Source organism: Ranitomeya variabilis, chromosome 2 (assembly GCF_051348905.1).
Source record: "Ranitomeya variabilis isolate aRanVar5 chromosome 2, aRanVar5.hap1, whole genome shotgun sequence".
Classification (NCBI taxonomy): domain Eukaryota; kingdom Metazoa; phylum Chordata; class Amphibia; order Anura; family Dendrobatidae; genus Ranitomeya; species Ranitomeya variabilis.
Window position 1 is genome coordinate 154,312,589 of NC_135233.1, and position 16,008 is coordinate 154,328,596.

At 45.9% G+C, this 16,008-nt stretch overlaps 1 protein-coding gene across 5 annotated transcripts in view; it reads left to right on the forward strand.

Moving 5' to 3' along the window:
• The first annotated feature begins 1,108 nt into the window (after positions 1-1,108).
• Positions 1,109-16,008, forward strand: part of LOC143804720 (solute carrier family 22 member 2-like) — a 283,856-nt gene continuing 268,956 nt past the window's right edge. For 2 of the 5 annotated variants that reach the window (XR_013221079.1, XM_077283102.1), the window contains exon 1: positions 1,116-1,661. Coding sequence is in view for 3 of the 5 variants with exons in the window: in XM_077283102.1 (XP_077139217.1) it covers positions 1,254-1,661 (408 nt within the window). In the remaining 2 variants the exon portion in view is untranslated. Of the gene's footprint in view, positions 1,662-16,008 lie in introns of all 5 variants that reach the window. The other 3 variants (XM_077283100.1, XR_013221078.1, XM_077283101.1) reach the window with 3 other exon arrangements.

The following is a 16,008-nucleotide window of genomic DNA, read 5'->3' on the forward strand; positions in this document are numbered from 1 at the left end:
GTAAAAGTGTCTGGACACAGCTGAGGCTGAGAGGGCTTTAGAATTTACGGCATCTGATAGGTGCCATCTAACTCGTACTTTTAGCGGACATGTGGTGCAGCCTATATACTGAACTTTACATGTAATACATTCTATCAGATACACCACATTTTCAGTGTTGCAATTAATGGAATCATGTATGTCGAATTGTTTATGATTATGAAAAGATTAAAACTTATTTGTTTTATGCACATAGTTACATGTTTTACAATGAGTGGCTCCACATCTAAAAAACCCTGTGGCGTTGAGCTAGGTAGCTCGATTAGTATCCCGTAAAGAGCTAGAGAATAGACTTGGGGACAGGATCGAGCCCAAAGTGGACAGCACTTTAAATGAGCATATCAGACTCTGTCACTAAGAACTAATACTTTAAGACCTGAATGTTTGCTATAATTTTTCATTTTAGCTTGCCTATCCCCACCCACCTACTGACATTCTACATAATGTATGTATAAAAAGTACTCCAGTTTATTTTGTGTACTGGTCTAGTGTGTCCAGTTTTTTAGATTTACTTTAGTTTATGGCTTAGTGAGGTAACCAGTAACATCATAGAAAAAAATTATCCAGTATCCAGTCACAATGGTGCAATAACCTAGGATCTGATCTGTTCTTGCATGATCTTTACAGTGAATGGCTGCATTACATGATCAATTTTCTGTCTTTAAAATGTAAAATGTCAACTCAGAGCATTTTAGGGCTGCCTTTTTCCTGTAACTGCTTGGATATTATTGCTGTTACACTCAACACAGTAGGTCCTGGGGATGTAAAAGTTGTACTCATTAAAACTGTGCTAACGTGATGGCAAAATAAGATTGGGGCATGCCACAAAATATTTAAAACAGGAGCCATATTGACTTTATCCTGGAAAAAAAAATATTTTCACTGCACAAAAATGAAAAATACAAAAAAGACAGCTTACTGGCACTTGATTCTAAAGAGGTGAATTATGTGTTATGTCCGTTGGCTAAATTCCCCAGTTTAGTAACTTATACAAACTAAAATATTTTAACTTTGCCAAGCATCTCCAAACTGGTTCAGCTTGCTTAGCACGTCATATAAAAGGAAGAACATTAGATAACTTGTCTTTCTAAACATTACACATTAATGGCTGATCTCTAAATACAAGATATTTTTCAGAAGTTTATTCTTCATTTAACAGTTGATAAGATTGGCCTCTCGCATCACCCACAGACATCCTGTGATACTCTCAAAGAATGACTTCTTTTGATGATGTTTTAGAAGGCATAGGACAATTTGGCTTGTTCCAAAAACAGTTGTTCATTTCCATGTGCTTTATTTCTGCAGTTTTCAGCCCAATATATGTGGGCATTGTGTTTCTAGGCTTTGTGCCTGAATTCAGATGCAGTAATCCTGTGATTGAGGAGTTGAAAAACAAATGTGGCTGGAACTTTGAAGAGGAAATAAACTATACTAGTCTCTGGTTGAATGAGTCAACACAGACCAGCCAGTGTCATCAATATGATATTGATTGGAACAAGACGTCTCTGACTTGTGCTGATCCTCTAAGGAATCTTACTACATCTGGTCGTTTCAACATCTCTCTTACCAGTTGTACGAATGGTTGGGTTTATGATACTACTGGGTCATCCATTGTGACAGAGGTAAGTTACTTTGAAATATCTAATATTTATTACATTAGTTTTAAATGGTTATATTTTATTTTCTGCCCCACTCATCTTTTGCACAATCTCACCCATTCCATTATATACATACAAGGGGACTATTCGTAAAGGCTGGTGTAACTTTCAAGACTTTCATTCCAGTAGTCTGCTCAATTTGTAGTTGATTTCAGCAATATTCTCAACCACATTCTGGCATAAAATTATAGTGAATCTGTCAGGATATATTTGGACATGTTCAATTAGCTAAGCACAATCCACTGTGGGGAAAGTGGCAGAACAGGCATAAAAATAAAAATGTTAATGCATAAAATATTAATGCACATGAATTATTTTATGCATAAAATATAAAATAAGGCATATGTATTAATAAAGTTTTACTGCATATATATGTTTGCGCATAAATATTATTTTAAGTTCTAAAATATTTTTTGTACAACTAAGTGTTGTGTAAAATTTTGCAACTTTTTTGTCAGCTTCTTTGTGTAAACTCATTAATTAATTACATTGGTGTCATTCATCAAATCAGTCTTGGAGAAAAATATTTCTTAAGCATTGTAAAAAAAAAAATAATTAACCCCATTATGACCGGAGATTTTTTAAAACTTTTTTTACCATGTTCGCTAAATGCTAAAACTAACCTGCCATTATTATTCTCCAGGACATTATGAGCTCAAAGATACCAAACATGTATAGGTTCTTTTTTATTTAAGTGGTGAAAAAAAATTAAACTTTGGTTAAAAAAGGTGCCATTTTACAAGACCTGTAGCATCTCCATTTTTCACGATCTGGGGCTGGGTGAGGGCTTAGTTATTGCACACCAAGCTGAAGTTTTTATTGATACCATTTTGATGTAGATACGATCTTTTGATCACCCGTTATTGCATTATATTGCAATGTAGCTGAGACCAAAAAAACATATATATTTTTTTTCTCCTTAACGCCTTTTAGTGATTGGGTTAATTCTTTTATATTGATAGATCGGGCGACTCTGTGAACATGACGATACCAGATATGTGTATATTTGATTTTCTTTTTATTGTTTTATTTTGAATGGGGCGAAAGGGGGGTGATTTGAATTTTTTTATTTGTTTTATTTTTTAAATATTTTTAAAACATTTTTTTTACTTTTTGCATACTTCAATAGTCTCCAGGGGAGACTAGAAACTGCAATTGTCTGATCGGCTCTGATACATACAGGCGATGATCAGATCACCTGTGTATAATAGAAATGCTCACTTTCTATATGCGCTGACCTAGGGTTGTCATGTCGACCCATCGGTGACTCGCGATCACGTGACAGGGTCACCAATGGGTGGGATTTCCGACGCGCTTCCAGCAAGAGTGAGTTAAATGCCGCTGTCAGAGCTTGACAGAGGCATTTAACAGGTTAACAGCTGACATTTGCCGGGAAAGATGTAGGCTCAACGCCGGAGCTCACATCAAAGGGGGGGATTCTGACTTGGGCGTATTACTACATTCAAGGTTGGAAATGGGTTAAATTTCCATAGAACTGTAGAGAATGAAAGTTGAACCCTTAATAAATAACATGTCGTTAATAGTGTTGAGCGATACCGTCCGATACTTGAAAGTATCGGTATCGGAAAGTATCGGCCGATACCGTCACAGTATCGGAATCCAATCCGATACCGATACCCGATACCAATACAAGTCAATGGGACTCATGTATCGGACGGTATCCCTGATGGTTCCCAGGGTCTGAAGGAGAGGAAACTCTCCTTCAGGCCCTGGGAACCATATAAATGTGTAAAAGAAAGAATTAAAATAAAAAATATCGCTATACTCACCTGTCCGACGCAGCCGGGACTTCAGCGAGGGAACCGGCAGCGTTGTTTGTTTAAAAATCGCGCTATTACTTGGTTACGTGAATTCCCGGCTTGTGATTGGTCAGGTCGGCCATGTTGCCGGGACGCGGACCAATCACAGCAAGCCGTGACGAAATTACGTCACGGCTTGCTGTGATTGGTCCGCGTCCCGGCAATATGGCCGCCCTGACCAATCACAAGCCGGGACGTCACGGGAGGCTGGACACGCGCTCATTTTAAAATGGGCGCGTGTCCAGCCTCCCGTGACGTCACGGCTTGTGATTGGTTGCGCCGCGATCAACCAATCACAAGCCGGGAGGCTGGACGCGCTCATTTTGAAATGGGCGCGTGTCCAGCCTCCCGTGACGTCACGGCTTGTGATTGGTTGCGCCGCGATCAACCAATCACAAGCCGGGAGGCTGGACGCGCTCATTTTGAAATGGGCGCGTGTCCAGCCTCCCGGCTTGTGATTGGTTGACCGCGACGCAACCAATCACAAGCCGTGACGTCACGGGAGGCTGGACACGCGCCCTTTTTAAAATGAGCGCGTTTCCAGCCTCCCGTGACGTCACGGCTTGTGATTGGTTAATGGCGGCCATGTTGCCGGGACGCGGACCAATCACAGCAAGCCGTGACGTATTTTCGTCACGGCTTGCTGTGATTGGTCCGCGGCCCGGCAACATGGCCGCCCTGACCAATCACAAGCCGGGACTTCGCGTAACCATGTAAAAGCGGGAATTTTAAACAAACAACGCTGCCGGTTCCTGCGCTGAGGTCCCGGCTGCGTCGGACAGGTGAGTATAGCGATATTTTTTATTTTAATTCTCTATTTTACACATTTTAACATTAATGTTGTTCCGATACCCGATACCCGATACCACAAGAGTATCGGAATCCCGGTATCGGAATTCCGATACAGCAAGTATCGGCCGATACCCGATACTTGCAGCATCGGAATGCTCAACACTAGTCGTTAAGACATCACCATTTTTTAAAACCTCTTTTTTAAGTATGCTAGAAGCAGTGGAAGTTTTACTATTGTTATTGTTATTATTATATAGCACCAATAATTCCATGGTGCTGTACATGAGAAAGGGGTTATGTACAGAGTTAAAGATATCGTTTACAGTAAACAAATTTACAATGACAAGACTGGTACAGAGGGAAGAGGACCCTGTCCTTGCGGACTTACATTCTATGGGATAATGGGGAAGAGACAGAAGTTCAGTGGTGCGGTAGCTCTGGTGGTGGTGAGGCAGCAGCTCGGGTGGTGGTGAGGCGGCAGCTTGGGTGGTGGTGAGGCGGCAGCTCGGGTGGTGGTGACCCGGCAGCTCGGGAGGTGGTGACGCGGCAGCTCTGGTGGTGGTGATGCGGCAGCTCTGGTGATGGTGAGGTGGCAGCTCTGGTGGTGGTGAGGTGAAGGAATGGTTATTGCAGGCTGTAGGCTTTCCTGAAGAGATGGGTTTTCAGGTTCCGTCTGAAGAATGCGAGGGTGGTGGATAATCGGACGTGTTGAGATGTGGAATTCCAGAGGATGGGGGATATTCGGGAGAAATCTTGGAGGCGGTTGTGTGAGGAACGAGTAAGTGTGGAGGAGAGTAGGAGGTCTTGGGAGAATTGGCAAAGGGCAGAGCTCGGAATGGAAAAAAGTATTTGACTCTGTGAGTTCAAATTTGTCTGGAATAGAATGGCAATGCCAGGTCGCATTTCTAAAGCCCTTGAAGTGACAGAAAAGCAGAAAATCCCCTGAAGTGACACCATTTTGAAAACTACGTACTGCAAGGAATTAATCCAAAGTTGTAGTGAGCATTTTTAATCCAATTTAAATAAAATAATTTTAAAACGGGTCTATAGCATTTTAAAACCATATATATACCTTGCTACATTCAGGTCATGGAAGTATGCACATACTCTCTGCTTTTACTAACATTGAGTGGAGAGAGAGCTACACTTGGTGTCAGTTTAGTGATGTAACATCATGATATAGCACTTCCATCCTTGAAAGGGTTCAGTGATTACACATGATGAACCTTTTTACACATTTACTTCTATACAATTATTTTTATATTTGATTCTCAATGTTATTTTCAAATATTTGGTGTGTGTATATGGGGGCAAAAATTTTCTCAACTATCGCAAACATATACATGAAGACATAATTAGTAGTGATGAGCGAATATACTCGTTACACGAGATTTCTCGAGCACGCTCGGGTGTCCTCCGAGTATTTTTTAGTGCTCGGAGATTTTGTTTTTCTTGCCGCAGCTGAGTGATTTATATCTGTTAGTCAGCATAAGTACATGTGGGGGTTGCCTGGTTGCTAGGGAATCCCAACATATGCAGCGTAGAGTTCCAGTGCGTGGGGACATCACACACCAGCCGGTGAGCTGGAAGCTGCAAATACTGCTGAAACACGGCAAGGGCGGCTGAAGCTGTTGCTGACTTTCTAAAATGGGCAGACAGACAGCGTACTGTCACTAGCAGATCCAGCAGCTCCAGGTAGCTTTTCAGAAAACGTTGAACCACAAGGTTAAGCACATGGGCCAAGCAAGGTACGTGTGTGAGCTCACCTTGCCTGAGAGCCACCACCAGGTTACGGCCATTGTCACACACGACCATGCCTGGCTGTAGGTTCAGCGGTGTCATCCAAACATCTGACTGCTCTTTCAGCGCTGTCCACAACTCTTCAACATTGTGCGGTTTGTCACCTATGCAGATTAGCTTCAGCACAGCCTGTTGCCGCTTGGCTGAGGCAGTGCTGCAGTGCTTCCAGCTTCTGACTGATGTGTTGATTTCAGACATGGAGGATGAAGAGGAGGAGGAGGTGCAGGAGCTGTAGACTGTGGGGGCAACCCTGATTGACATAGGGCCAGCAATCCTCTGCATGGGGAGGATGTGTTCCATCCCAAGGTCCGACTGGGTCCCGGCTTCCACTATGTTAACCCAGTGTGCCGTCAGTGAAATGTACCGTCCCTGCCCACAAGCACTTGTCCATGTGTCCATGGTTAGGTGGACTTTCCTTGTAACAGCATTGTTGAGGGCACGGGTAATGTTGTGGGACACATGCTGGTGTAATGCCAGTACGGCACACCGGGAGAAATAGTGGAGACTGGGGACCGAGTACCTTGGGATGGCCGCTGCCATCAGGTTGCGGAAAGCTTCCGTGTCAACGAGCCTAAAAGGCAGCATTTTTAGTGCAAGCAGAAGAGAAATACTAGAATTTAGAACTGTGGCCTGTGAGGCATTGGCTGGGTATTTCCGCTTGCATTCCAAAGACTGGGTTATGACAACTGAAGTTTGGTTGGTCAGGCTGGTTGTTTTGCTAATCCTGCTGATGCGGGCATGGTGGCAGGTGCTGCAAATGGCCTGTTTGGAGTTATCAGCAGAGTGTTTAAAAAATAACCAGACTCGGGAAGATCTAGCAGTTGGAATGGCAACTTTCCTCATGTTGGTGTTACGGAGAACGGATGCACGCCTTCTGTCTGTGGCCACCAGACTGCTTCCTCCTGCCTGTTGGGGTGATATGCCTCCTTCCCCATGTATGCTGCTGCCCTCGCTCTGCATGTCCTCCTGCCAGATTGGGTCAGTCACATAGTCATCCACCACCTCGTCTTCCACATCTGCACCCTGCTCCTCCTCCCGACTTTCTGGCAATTTTGTCACCTCTTCTGACACTTTTCAACCATCGCCTTCGCGTGACCGGGGCTGGTCAAAGCTTTGGGAATCTCTACATGGGATCTCATCTGTCCCCACTTCAAGTTGACCGGCCGAGATTTCTGAATCTTGAAATGGAAAACTGAACAGCTCTTCAGAGTGTTCAAGTGTGGGATCAGTTGTCTCAGGGCACTCAGCATGGTGGGAGGAAGGAGGATCAAGGTGAGGAATATCCGGGCCACACTCACGGCTACTCAGACTTGACCGTGTGGAAGACATGGTGGTGGTGGCTAAGTGACTGGAAATATTATCCGCTATCCATCCAACAACCGTTTCACACTGCTTTAGCTTCAATAGTGGTGTGCTGCGGTCCCCTAGAAACTGCGACAGGAAGGTTGAGCGAGATGTGGGTCTTTGTTGTTGCCCACTTTCACATTGGCCACGGCCTCATCCTCTGCATGCACCATCATCATCACATCCACTTCTCCATCCCTTGCCCCTTGCCTTGACCATTTTAAATGGACTACTGCACTATTTCAAATGCTCAACACAAATTTATTTATTAGTAGTGTAGCATGGCTAAAGGGTGTGTAGTCGACGGCAGGTATGTGCCACATAAGTGCCTTGTTGCTGTAATGTAGCCCGGAGTATTTCTTTATTGTATATAAACATGTATATATATGTCTTACAGGACCTGTGGTGATGTCAGACCACATGGCTAATCATGTGATGGGTTACTGGGTGTGGTTAGCTCTATATAAGACAGGCTAATGTTTAACACAGTGGGATATGTGTGGAGGTGCTAGCCTCCAGTGTGTTAAGGCTCCAGCACTGAGCCTGAATGAATGGACACTTGTTTTTTCCCTTTTGCCTGAGTTAAAGGCTATTTGTTTTCCTGTTGATGCTAAACTGGTTTATGAAGCAATAAACCTTTGAACTTTTGTTGGAACCTGCCTCCTAAGTGTCAGCCGTCGCACCTGAGTGAGTGAAATCCCAACAATTGGTGGTAGACGTGCGGGCAGCGTTCCCAGCGGAGACGAAGAGTCTGTTATTGGATGTCCTGGGTCAAGTCTGTTGTAAGCCAGCAAGCTTTGCCGGGGAAAATGGAGGATCTGCTGAAACACGTGCTCCAGTCACAGCAAGAGACCAACAGGCTGTTGATGCAGCAGATACAACAGAGCCAGCAGCAGATACAACAGAGCCAGCAGGAGCAACGGCAGAGCCAGCAGGAGCAAAGGCAGCAGATTCAACAGAACCAGCAGGAGCAACGGCAGCAGATGCAGCTTCTGGCGACCGCCATCCAGGGCAAGACGAGTGCCCCAACCCCAGGTCTGGCTGATGACACCCACGTCCGGAAGACGGTAAGACGCGCATTGCAAAAAATGACTTCCGGGGATGATGTTGAGGCCTTCCTGACGATGTTTGAGAGGGTCGCTGAGAGGGAAAAACTTCCGCCAGAGCAGTGGGCAGAGGTACTGGCGCCATACCTGACGGGAGAACCCCAGAAGGCGTACTATGATTTGACTTTGCAGGATGCCAAAGAGTATCACAAGTTGAAAGTCGAGATTCTCGCACGTTTGGGGGTGACACTGACTGTCAGGGCACAGCGAGTTCACAGCTGGGCCTATCACCGGCACAAACCGCCTCGCTCTCAAATGTTTGATCTGTTGCACCTGGTCCAGAAATGGCTGCAGCCAGACTCATGTACACCTGCACAGATGGTGGAACGAGTAATGATGGATCGGTTTGTGCATTCCCTCCCGAGGTCCATACAGACTTGGGTTGCCCAGCGTGATCCCCAGAATGCCGACGAACTGATCGGACTGGTCGAGAGATACCAAGGGATGGAAGGCTCCTTTGGGAGGCAGCCCATGCCGTACTGGGGGTCCCAGAAAGCTGCTGAGTCCCAAAAAGGGGTGGCGCGTCCAAGGTCACAAAGGGCGGGGGAGGTGGTGCCCAAGGTCCCCACGGGTGATATTATTTGCTGGAAGTGCCACGGGCCAGGACATATAGCTGCCCGTTGTTCCCAGACCACTAAGCAGATGGACTGCAGCATGGGATGCCGTTGTTCATACTATGCGTATCCAGCCTGCAGTGTGAACTCTCCGCCCAACGAGGGACCTCAAGCGTGTCCCGTAAGGGTAAACGGTCGAGCAGCAATGGCGCTGTTAGACTCAGGGAGCTTAGTGACCCTGGTGAGGGCCACTTTCCCTCTCCACCTGCTCCCGGGAAAGAAGGTCGGCGTGCGGTGCATACATGGTGATGCCAAGGACTACCCTTTGGCCAGGGTGGACATTGAAACGGCATGTGGCACTGAGTCCCACATAGTCGGCGTCATGCAGGACTTGTTGCACCCTATAATTATTGGCCGGGATTTCTGTCTATTTTGGGATTTGTGGGGAAAAGGTTCTGAGCTCCCTAGCAAGAGTAGGGAACCAGTGAACCCTGGAAGGGTGTCACCACACCCAGAGACAGACAGGTTTCCTTTTTGTGTGCTGGTTGGGGATGAGGAGGAAGTGTCCCCTGCATCTGACACTATGGAGTTAGAGGTAACCGGTGAAAATTTTGGGACTGCCCAACATAGGGACCCCACTCTGAGGGAAGCCTTTAATAATGTCACAGTTATTGACGGGGTGGTACAGGAGCCGGGGGCAGACACAAGGTTTCCCCATTTTCTGATGAGTGGGGAGTTGTTGTACCGGGTCACAAAAATAAGGGAGGAGTTGGTAGAGCAGTTGGTAGTGCCGGGTCCATATAGACGGAAGGTGTTGGACATGGCCCATTCACACATCTTGGGTGGACACCTAGGGGTGGAAAAAACGCAGGAACGGGTTGTGCAGAGATTCTATTGGCCTGGGTGTCACCGAGAAATAGTGAACTATTGCAGGTCCTGCCCTACATGTCAGCTAACTGCTCCCACTCCTCATTTCCGGAACCCCCTTGTGCCACTGCCCATTATTGAGGTACCGTTCGAGAGAATTGCCATGGACTTGGTTGGTCCCTTAGTTAAATCAGCCCGGGGCCATCAGTATATATTAGTCATCCTGGACTATGCCACACGCTATCCTGAGGCAATTCCCTTGAGAAATTCTTCCTCGAAGAGTATAGCCCGGGAGTTGGTCCATGTCTTTTCCCGGACAGGTCTGCCGAAGGAGATCCTGACTGACCAGGGGACACCTTTCATGAGCAAGGTGATGAGGGAGTTATGCAAAGCCCTGAAAATCTCCCAGTTGAGGACCTCGGTGTACCATCCCGTCAGATGGTCTTGTTGAGAGATTTAACAAGACACTGAAGAGCATGCTGAGAAAAGCTATAGAGAAAGACGGTAGAGACTGGGATTGCCTCTTACCCTATCTGATGTTTTCCATTCGTGAAGTTCCACAGGCCTCCACAGGGTTCTCACCGTTTGAGCTTCTATATGGCCGACATCCGCGAGGACTCCTGGATGTAGCCAAGGAAGCCTGGGAAGCCAAAGCCACGCCCCACAGAAGCGTCATTGAGCATGTGGCCCTGATGCAGCAGAGGATTGCAAAGGTGATGCCTATCGTGAAAGAACACCTCCTCCAGGCACAAGAAGCTCAGGCCAGAATCTACAACCGGTCTGCAAGAGTGAGGCAGTTCAATCCGGGAGACCGAGTTCTTGTGTTAGTTCTGACGGTGGAAAGCAAGTTCTTGGCCAAATGGCAAGGGCCATATGAGGTTGTTGAGAAACTTGGTGAAGTAAATTATAAAATTCACCAACCAGGAAGACGGAAACCATTCCAAGTGTACCATGTCAACCTCATCAAGCCGTGGCAAGATAGAGAGCCGACAGTAACTCCATCATTGTTAAGCAACCCAGAAGGTGAGGTTGGAGCGGTTACTATAGAGGAGACGCTATCGAAGTCCCAGAAACAACAGTGCCAGGAGTTACTCCAGAAAAACAGGGACCTGTTTTCAGAGTTGCCAGGACACACGAAGGTCATAGTGCACGAGGTCCTAACAGAGCCACATGTCCGGGTGAACGTGAAGCCCTATCGTATTCCTGAGGCTCGTCGAGAAGTTATCTCCAAGGAAGTGGAGCGTATGTTGAAACTTGGAGTCATTGAGGAATCCAAGAGCGGTTGGTCGAGCCCAATTGTCCTGGTCCCAAAACCTGATGGAGAGTGGAGGTTTTGCAACGACTATCGGAAGTTGAATGAGGTCTCCAAGTTTGACGCTTATCCCATGCCCCGCGTTGATGAGATCATCGAAAGGCTTGGGCCCGCCAGGTACATAACCACCTTGGATTTGACGAAGGGGTATTGGCAGATCCCCATGGCACAGGAAGCCAAGGAGAAGACGGCGTTTTCTACACCAGATGGATGTTTCCAGTATGTCTGGATGCCGTTTGGCCTACAGGGAGCTCCGGCGACCTTCCAGAGGGCTATGGATAGAATCCTTGCACCCCATAAGGCATACCCTGCTGCGTACCTGGATGATATCGTCATCTTTAGCCCGGACTGGGAGAGTCATCTGGAAAAGGTCCAAGCGGTGTTTGATGCTATAAGAGAGGCCGGATTTACAATAAACCCGAGGAAGTGTGCCTTGGGTAAAGAAGAAGCTAAGTACCTTGGATACATAGTGGGTCGTGGAGAAATAAAACCCCAAATCAGTAAAGTGGAGGCAATTCAAACATGGCCAAAACCAGTTTCCAAGAAGCAAGTTAAAGCCTTCCTGGGAATCGTGGGATATTACAGGAGGTTCATCCCAAACTTCGCCACGATGGCTGTGCCTCTGACTGACCTGCTAAAAGGGACAAAATCAGTAATGGTTAAGTGGTCCGAAGAAACAGAGTCAGCCTTCCAAGATATGAAAGAGACTTTGTGTAAGCAACCCGTTCTGATGGCCCCAAACTTCAAAAAAGAGTTTATTCTCCAGACAGATGCCTTAGATGTCGGGGTGGGAGCAGTACTTTCCCAAGAGCTACATGGGGAGGAGCATCCTGTCCTCTATCTGAGTAGAAAGCTGTCCTCATCTGAGAAGAACTACTCAGTCGTGGAAAAAGAGTGTTTGGCCATAAAGTGGGCGGTGGACACGTTACGGTACTATCTGCTGGGTCGTAAATTCAGATTGATATCTGACCATGCCCCACTAAGATGGATGAGGGAAACAAAGGGTAGAAATGCTAGGGTCACCCGTTGGTTCTTAGCCCTGCAGGACTTCAGTTTCCATGTGGAACATAGAGCCGGAAAGCTGCACGGTAATGCGGATGCCCTGTCAAGAATCCCTTGTTTAGTGGGGAAAAGTGCCAAGCCCCACGGCTTTAGGCAGAGGGGGGAGGTATGTAGCATGGCTAAAGGGTGTGTAGTCGACGGCAGGTATGTGCCACATAAGTGCCTTGTTGCTGTAATGTAGCCCGGAGTATTTATTGTATATAAACATGTATATATATGTCTTACAGGACCTGTGGTGATGTCAGACCACATGGCTAATCATGTGATCGGTTACTGGGTGTGGTTAGCTCTATATAAGACAGGCTAATGTTTAACACAGTGGGATATGTGTGGAGGTGCTAGCCTCCAGTGTGTTAAGGCTCCAGCACTGAGCCTGAAGGAATGGACACTTGTTTTTTCCCTTTTGCCTGAGTTAAAGGCTATTTGTTTTCCTGTTGATGCTAAACTGGTTTATGAAGCAATAAACCCTTGAACTTTTGTTGGAACCTGCCTCCTAAGTGTCAGCCGTCGCACCTGAGTGAGTGAAATCCCTACAGTAGCTAAATAATATCTGATCAGTATGCCTGCAAATCTACGGTTTTTCAAACCCAAACACCAGGCAGGCCTCACGCTGACATAACAGACTGTATTCAATTTTTGGGGGCTTTTTGGTGAAGTTCATTTATGCAAAATAGTGCTGTATATAAGTAGAGTAACAGACAGCAGCAAAAAAAGTGGTCCACCGGCCTACAATGCCCAAACTTGGAGCACGCAGATATATGAGGGCTGTCATGGAAATACCACACTGGCAAATATGTGGCTTTTTTATATTTTTTTAATGCTAAATAGTGCTGTATATAATTAAAGTATCAGACAGCAAAAAAGTGGTCCACAGGCCTACAATGCCCAAATTTGGAGCACGCAGATATATGAGGGCTGTCACGGAAATACCACACTGGCAACACTGGCAAATATGTGGCCTTTTTATATTTTTTGAAGCTAAATAGTGCTGTATAAAATTAGAGTAACAGACAGCAAAAAAGTGGTCCTCCGGCTTACAATGCCCAAACTTTGATCACGCAGATATATGAGGGCTGTCACGAAAATACCACACTTGGCAAATATGTGGCCTGTTGTTTTTTTAAATGTGCTGTATATAATTAGAGTAACAGACAGCAAAAACAGTGGCAAAAAGGCCTAAAATGGCAAAACTTGGAGAACGCAGATATATGAGGCCTTTTTGGTGAATTTAAAACACACAAAAAAAAAGTGGCACAAGGCTAGCACACACAACTATGCTACATATGCCTGACAAACTATGATTTTTAAACAGACCTCAGTCTGACAGAACACACTGCATATTTTTTTTTTGTTGGGGTGAATTTATGGGAAAAAAAAGGAACTAGGTATATAATAAAGAAGCTGCAGCAGCCGACAGTTATGGAGCTTTGGGAGGGATGCAGTGGGAGTAAATTACCCACATACAGTGCCTGCAGGCCTTGCACTGAAGTGGATATGATGTGCCCTGCCTACCTAGAGCTGCAATATCAGGACCCACGAATTAGCCCTAAAAAGGACTGTTGGTTTCTCAGGAGTTGTGGATTTAAGAGTTGCAGACCTACACTAACTATAAACCACGATTCTGACCCTATCTCGGCAGCAGCTCTCCCTACTCTGGCTGAATCCGGAGCAGAATGCGGCGAGCAGGGCGGCGCCAGGTCTCTTATACTCAGGATGATGCTGTGCAGCCAAGCCAATCACTGCACGACCACAACAAAGATGGCTGCGGCGTTTCATGGCCTGGCAGACAATCCCTGCAGCGTGATTTGGTCCCTAAAGTCCGACAAAAATGCTGGGTGGAGACACCAGTTACTGCCGAATAATCCCGGAAATGCTCGATGCTTGCTGAGTACACAGAGCATAGTGATACTCGGGCGAGTAATGAGCAGTGGCAAGCACGTTCGCTCATCACTAGTAATCATCTGTCCAGCTATATCGTAGCTACCGGGTGGACAGTGGGTGCTGCCGCCCTGCATTCTGAGGGGGTACCCAGAGCTATGCTACTTTTAACTTTTAATTGGCATATCCATAATTCTTCCTAGGCATCGGACATCTCAGCGAAGCAGGAGTGATGATGTCACTACATGGCTCATGCTATGCTGAGCCATGTATCAGACCCCAACTTGTCATTGCAACTTCATCTGTGTCGGCATCCTAGATGTACATGTACATGTACATTGTAGTGGCTAGAGTACTGAATGGAGGACTATGGCGTGTATTATACTACATAGAGGACTATGGGATGGATTATGCTGTATGGACTATGGGGTGCCTTATACTATACAGAGAACTATGGGATGCATTATGCTGTACATAGGACTATGAGATGCATTATACTATACAGAGGACCATGGGATGCATTACATTGTAGTGACTATGTGCATTATACTGTATGGACTATGGGGTGAATTAAACCATACAGAGGACTATGGGCTGTGCATTATACTGTATGGACCATGGGGTGCATTATACTATACAAAAACCTGGGGCTGTGCATTATACTGTGGCGGTGCATTATACTATACGGAGGACTATAGGGTGCTGTAATAATTATAGGGGATAACTCAGGAGACTCTTTGCGTGGAACATGACAACTACAGGACACAGTTTTATAAGTGGTAAAGTCTATATTATCCCACGGTGATTCAAACAGGTGCAGAGAGAAACTCAAGTCCACAACACTTGGTGCAAATATCAAATGCAGCTCAGCAGTCTATAGGAAACTTCAGAGGAAAATGCAATCATGCAGAAAGTCTATGAAGCACAATTATTCTTGAGGATACTTGACACGAATAAGTCCTTGCTTAGTCCAAAACACAGATAGATATGCTTATAAGGCAGTTCAAATAATATCTTAGCTGGGGAGGTCTGGGTAATAGTCTCAGGTTCTTGCAGAGCAGAAACAGCTTACATGTCCAGCAAATGCAGATGGAAGTAAACACAAGCAGCAGATGAAGGAGGATTACTGGAACTGGTGTACGCAGCAGGAACTCAGAGCAGAGTAGCAGGATCACCACACAGGTTCACAGGAGCAGGTAAATAGCCAGGGAGTCACCAGAGGTCAGGAGCTGGATGCAAGGCAGAATACTCTAGCACAGACTGAAGGCTGGGGTGGAGTTTTATAGCAGGAAGACACAGTGCACATGAGACCAAAGACGCCATCTTGGAAAAGGGCAGTAATGCACAAAAAAGGTAATAAAAAATGTTCAGAGTCCTGACAGGTGCATTATACTATACGGAGGACTATAGGGTGCATTATACTATATGGAGGACTATGGGGAGGGCAATATGCTATATGGACATTGGTGTGCACTATACTGTATGCAAGTAATTATATAGTGTGAATGTTTGTGTGGGGTCCATCATACTGTGTGGAGGGCTGTGTGGGGGCCATTATATGGTATGGTGAGGTGTGGGGCCAATATACTGTATGTAGGCTTATCGTACTGTATGGAGGACTGTGGGAGTCACAGTTGGGGATCACACAGTGTTGGGGTCACCATACTTTTTGGGGGAGGTTTAAGGGTGGGGTACAGTAGGGTCATCATACTGTGCATGTGGAGAATACTGTGTAAGAATTATCTTACAGTGTTTGTGGGGCACTTTTGTTGACAT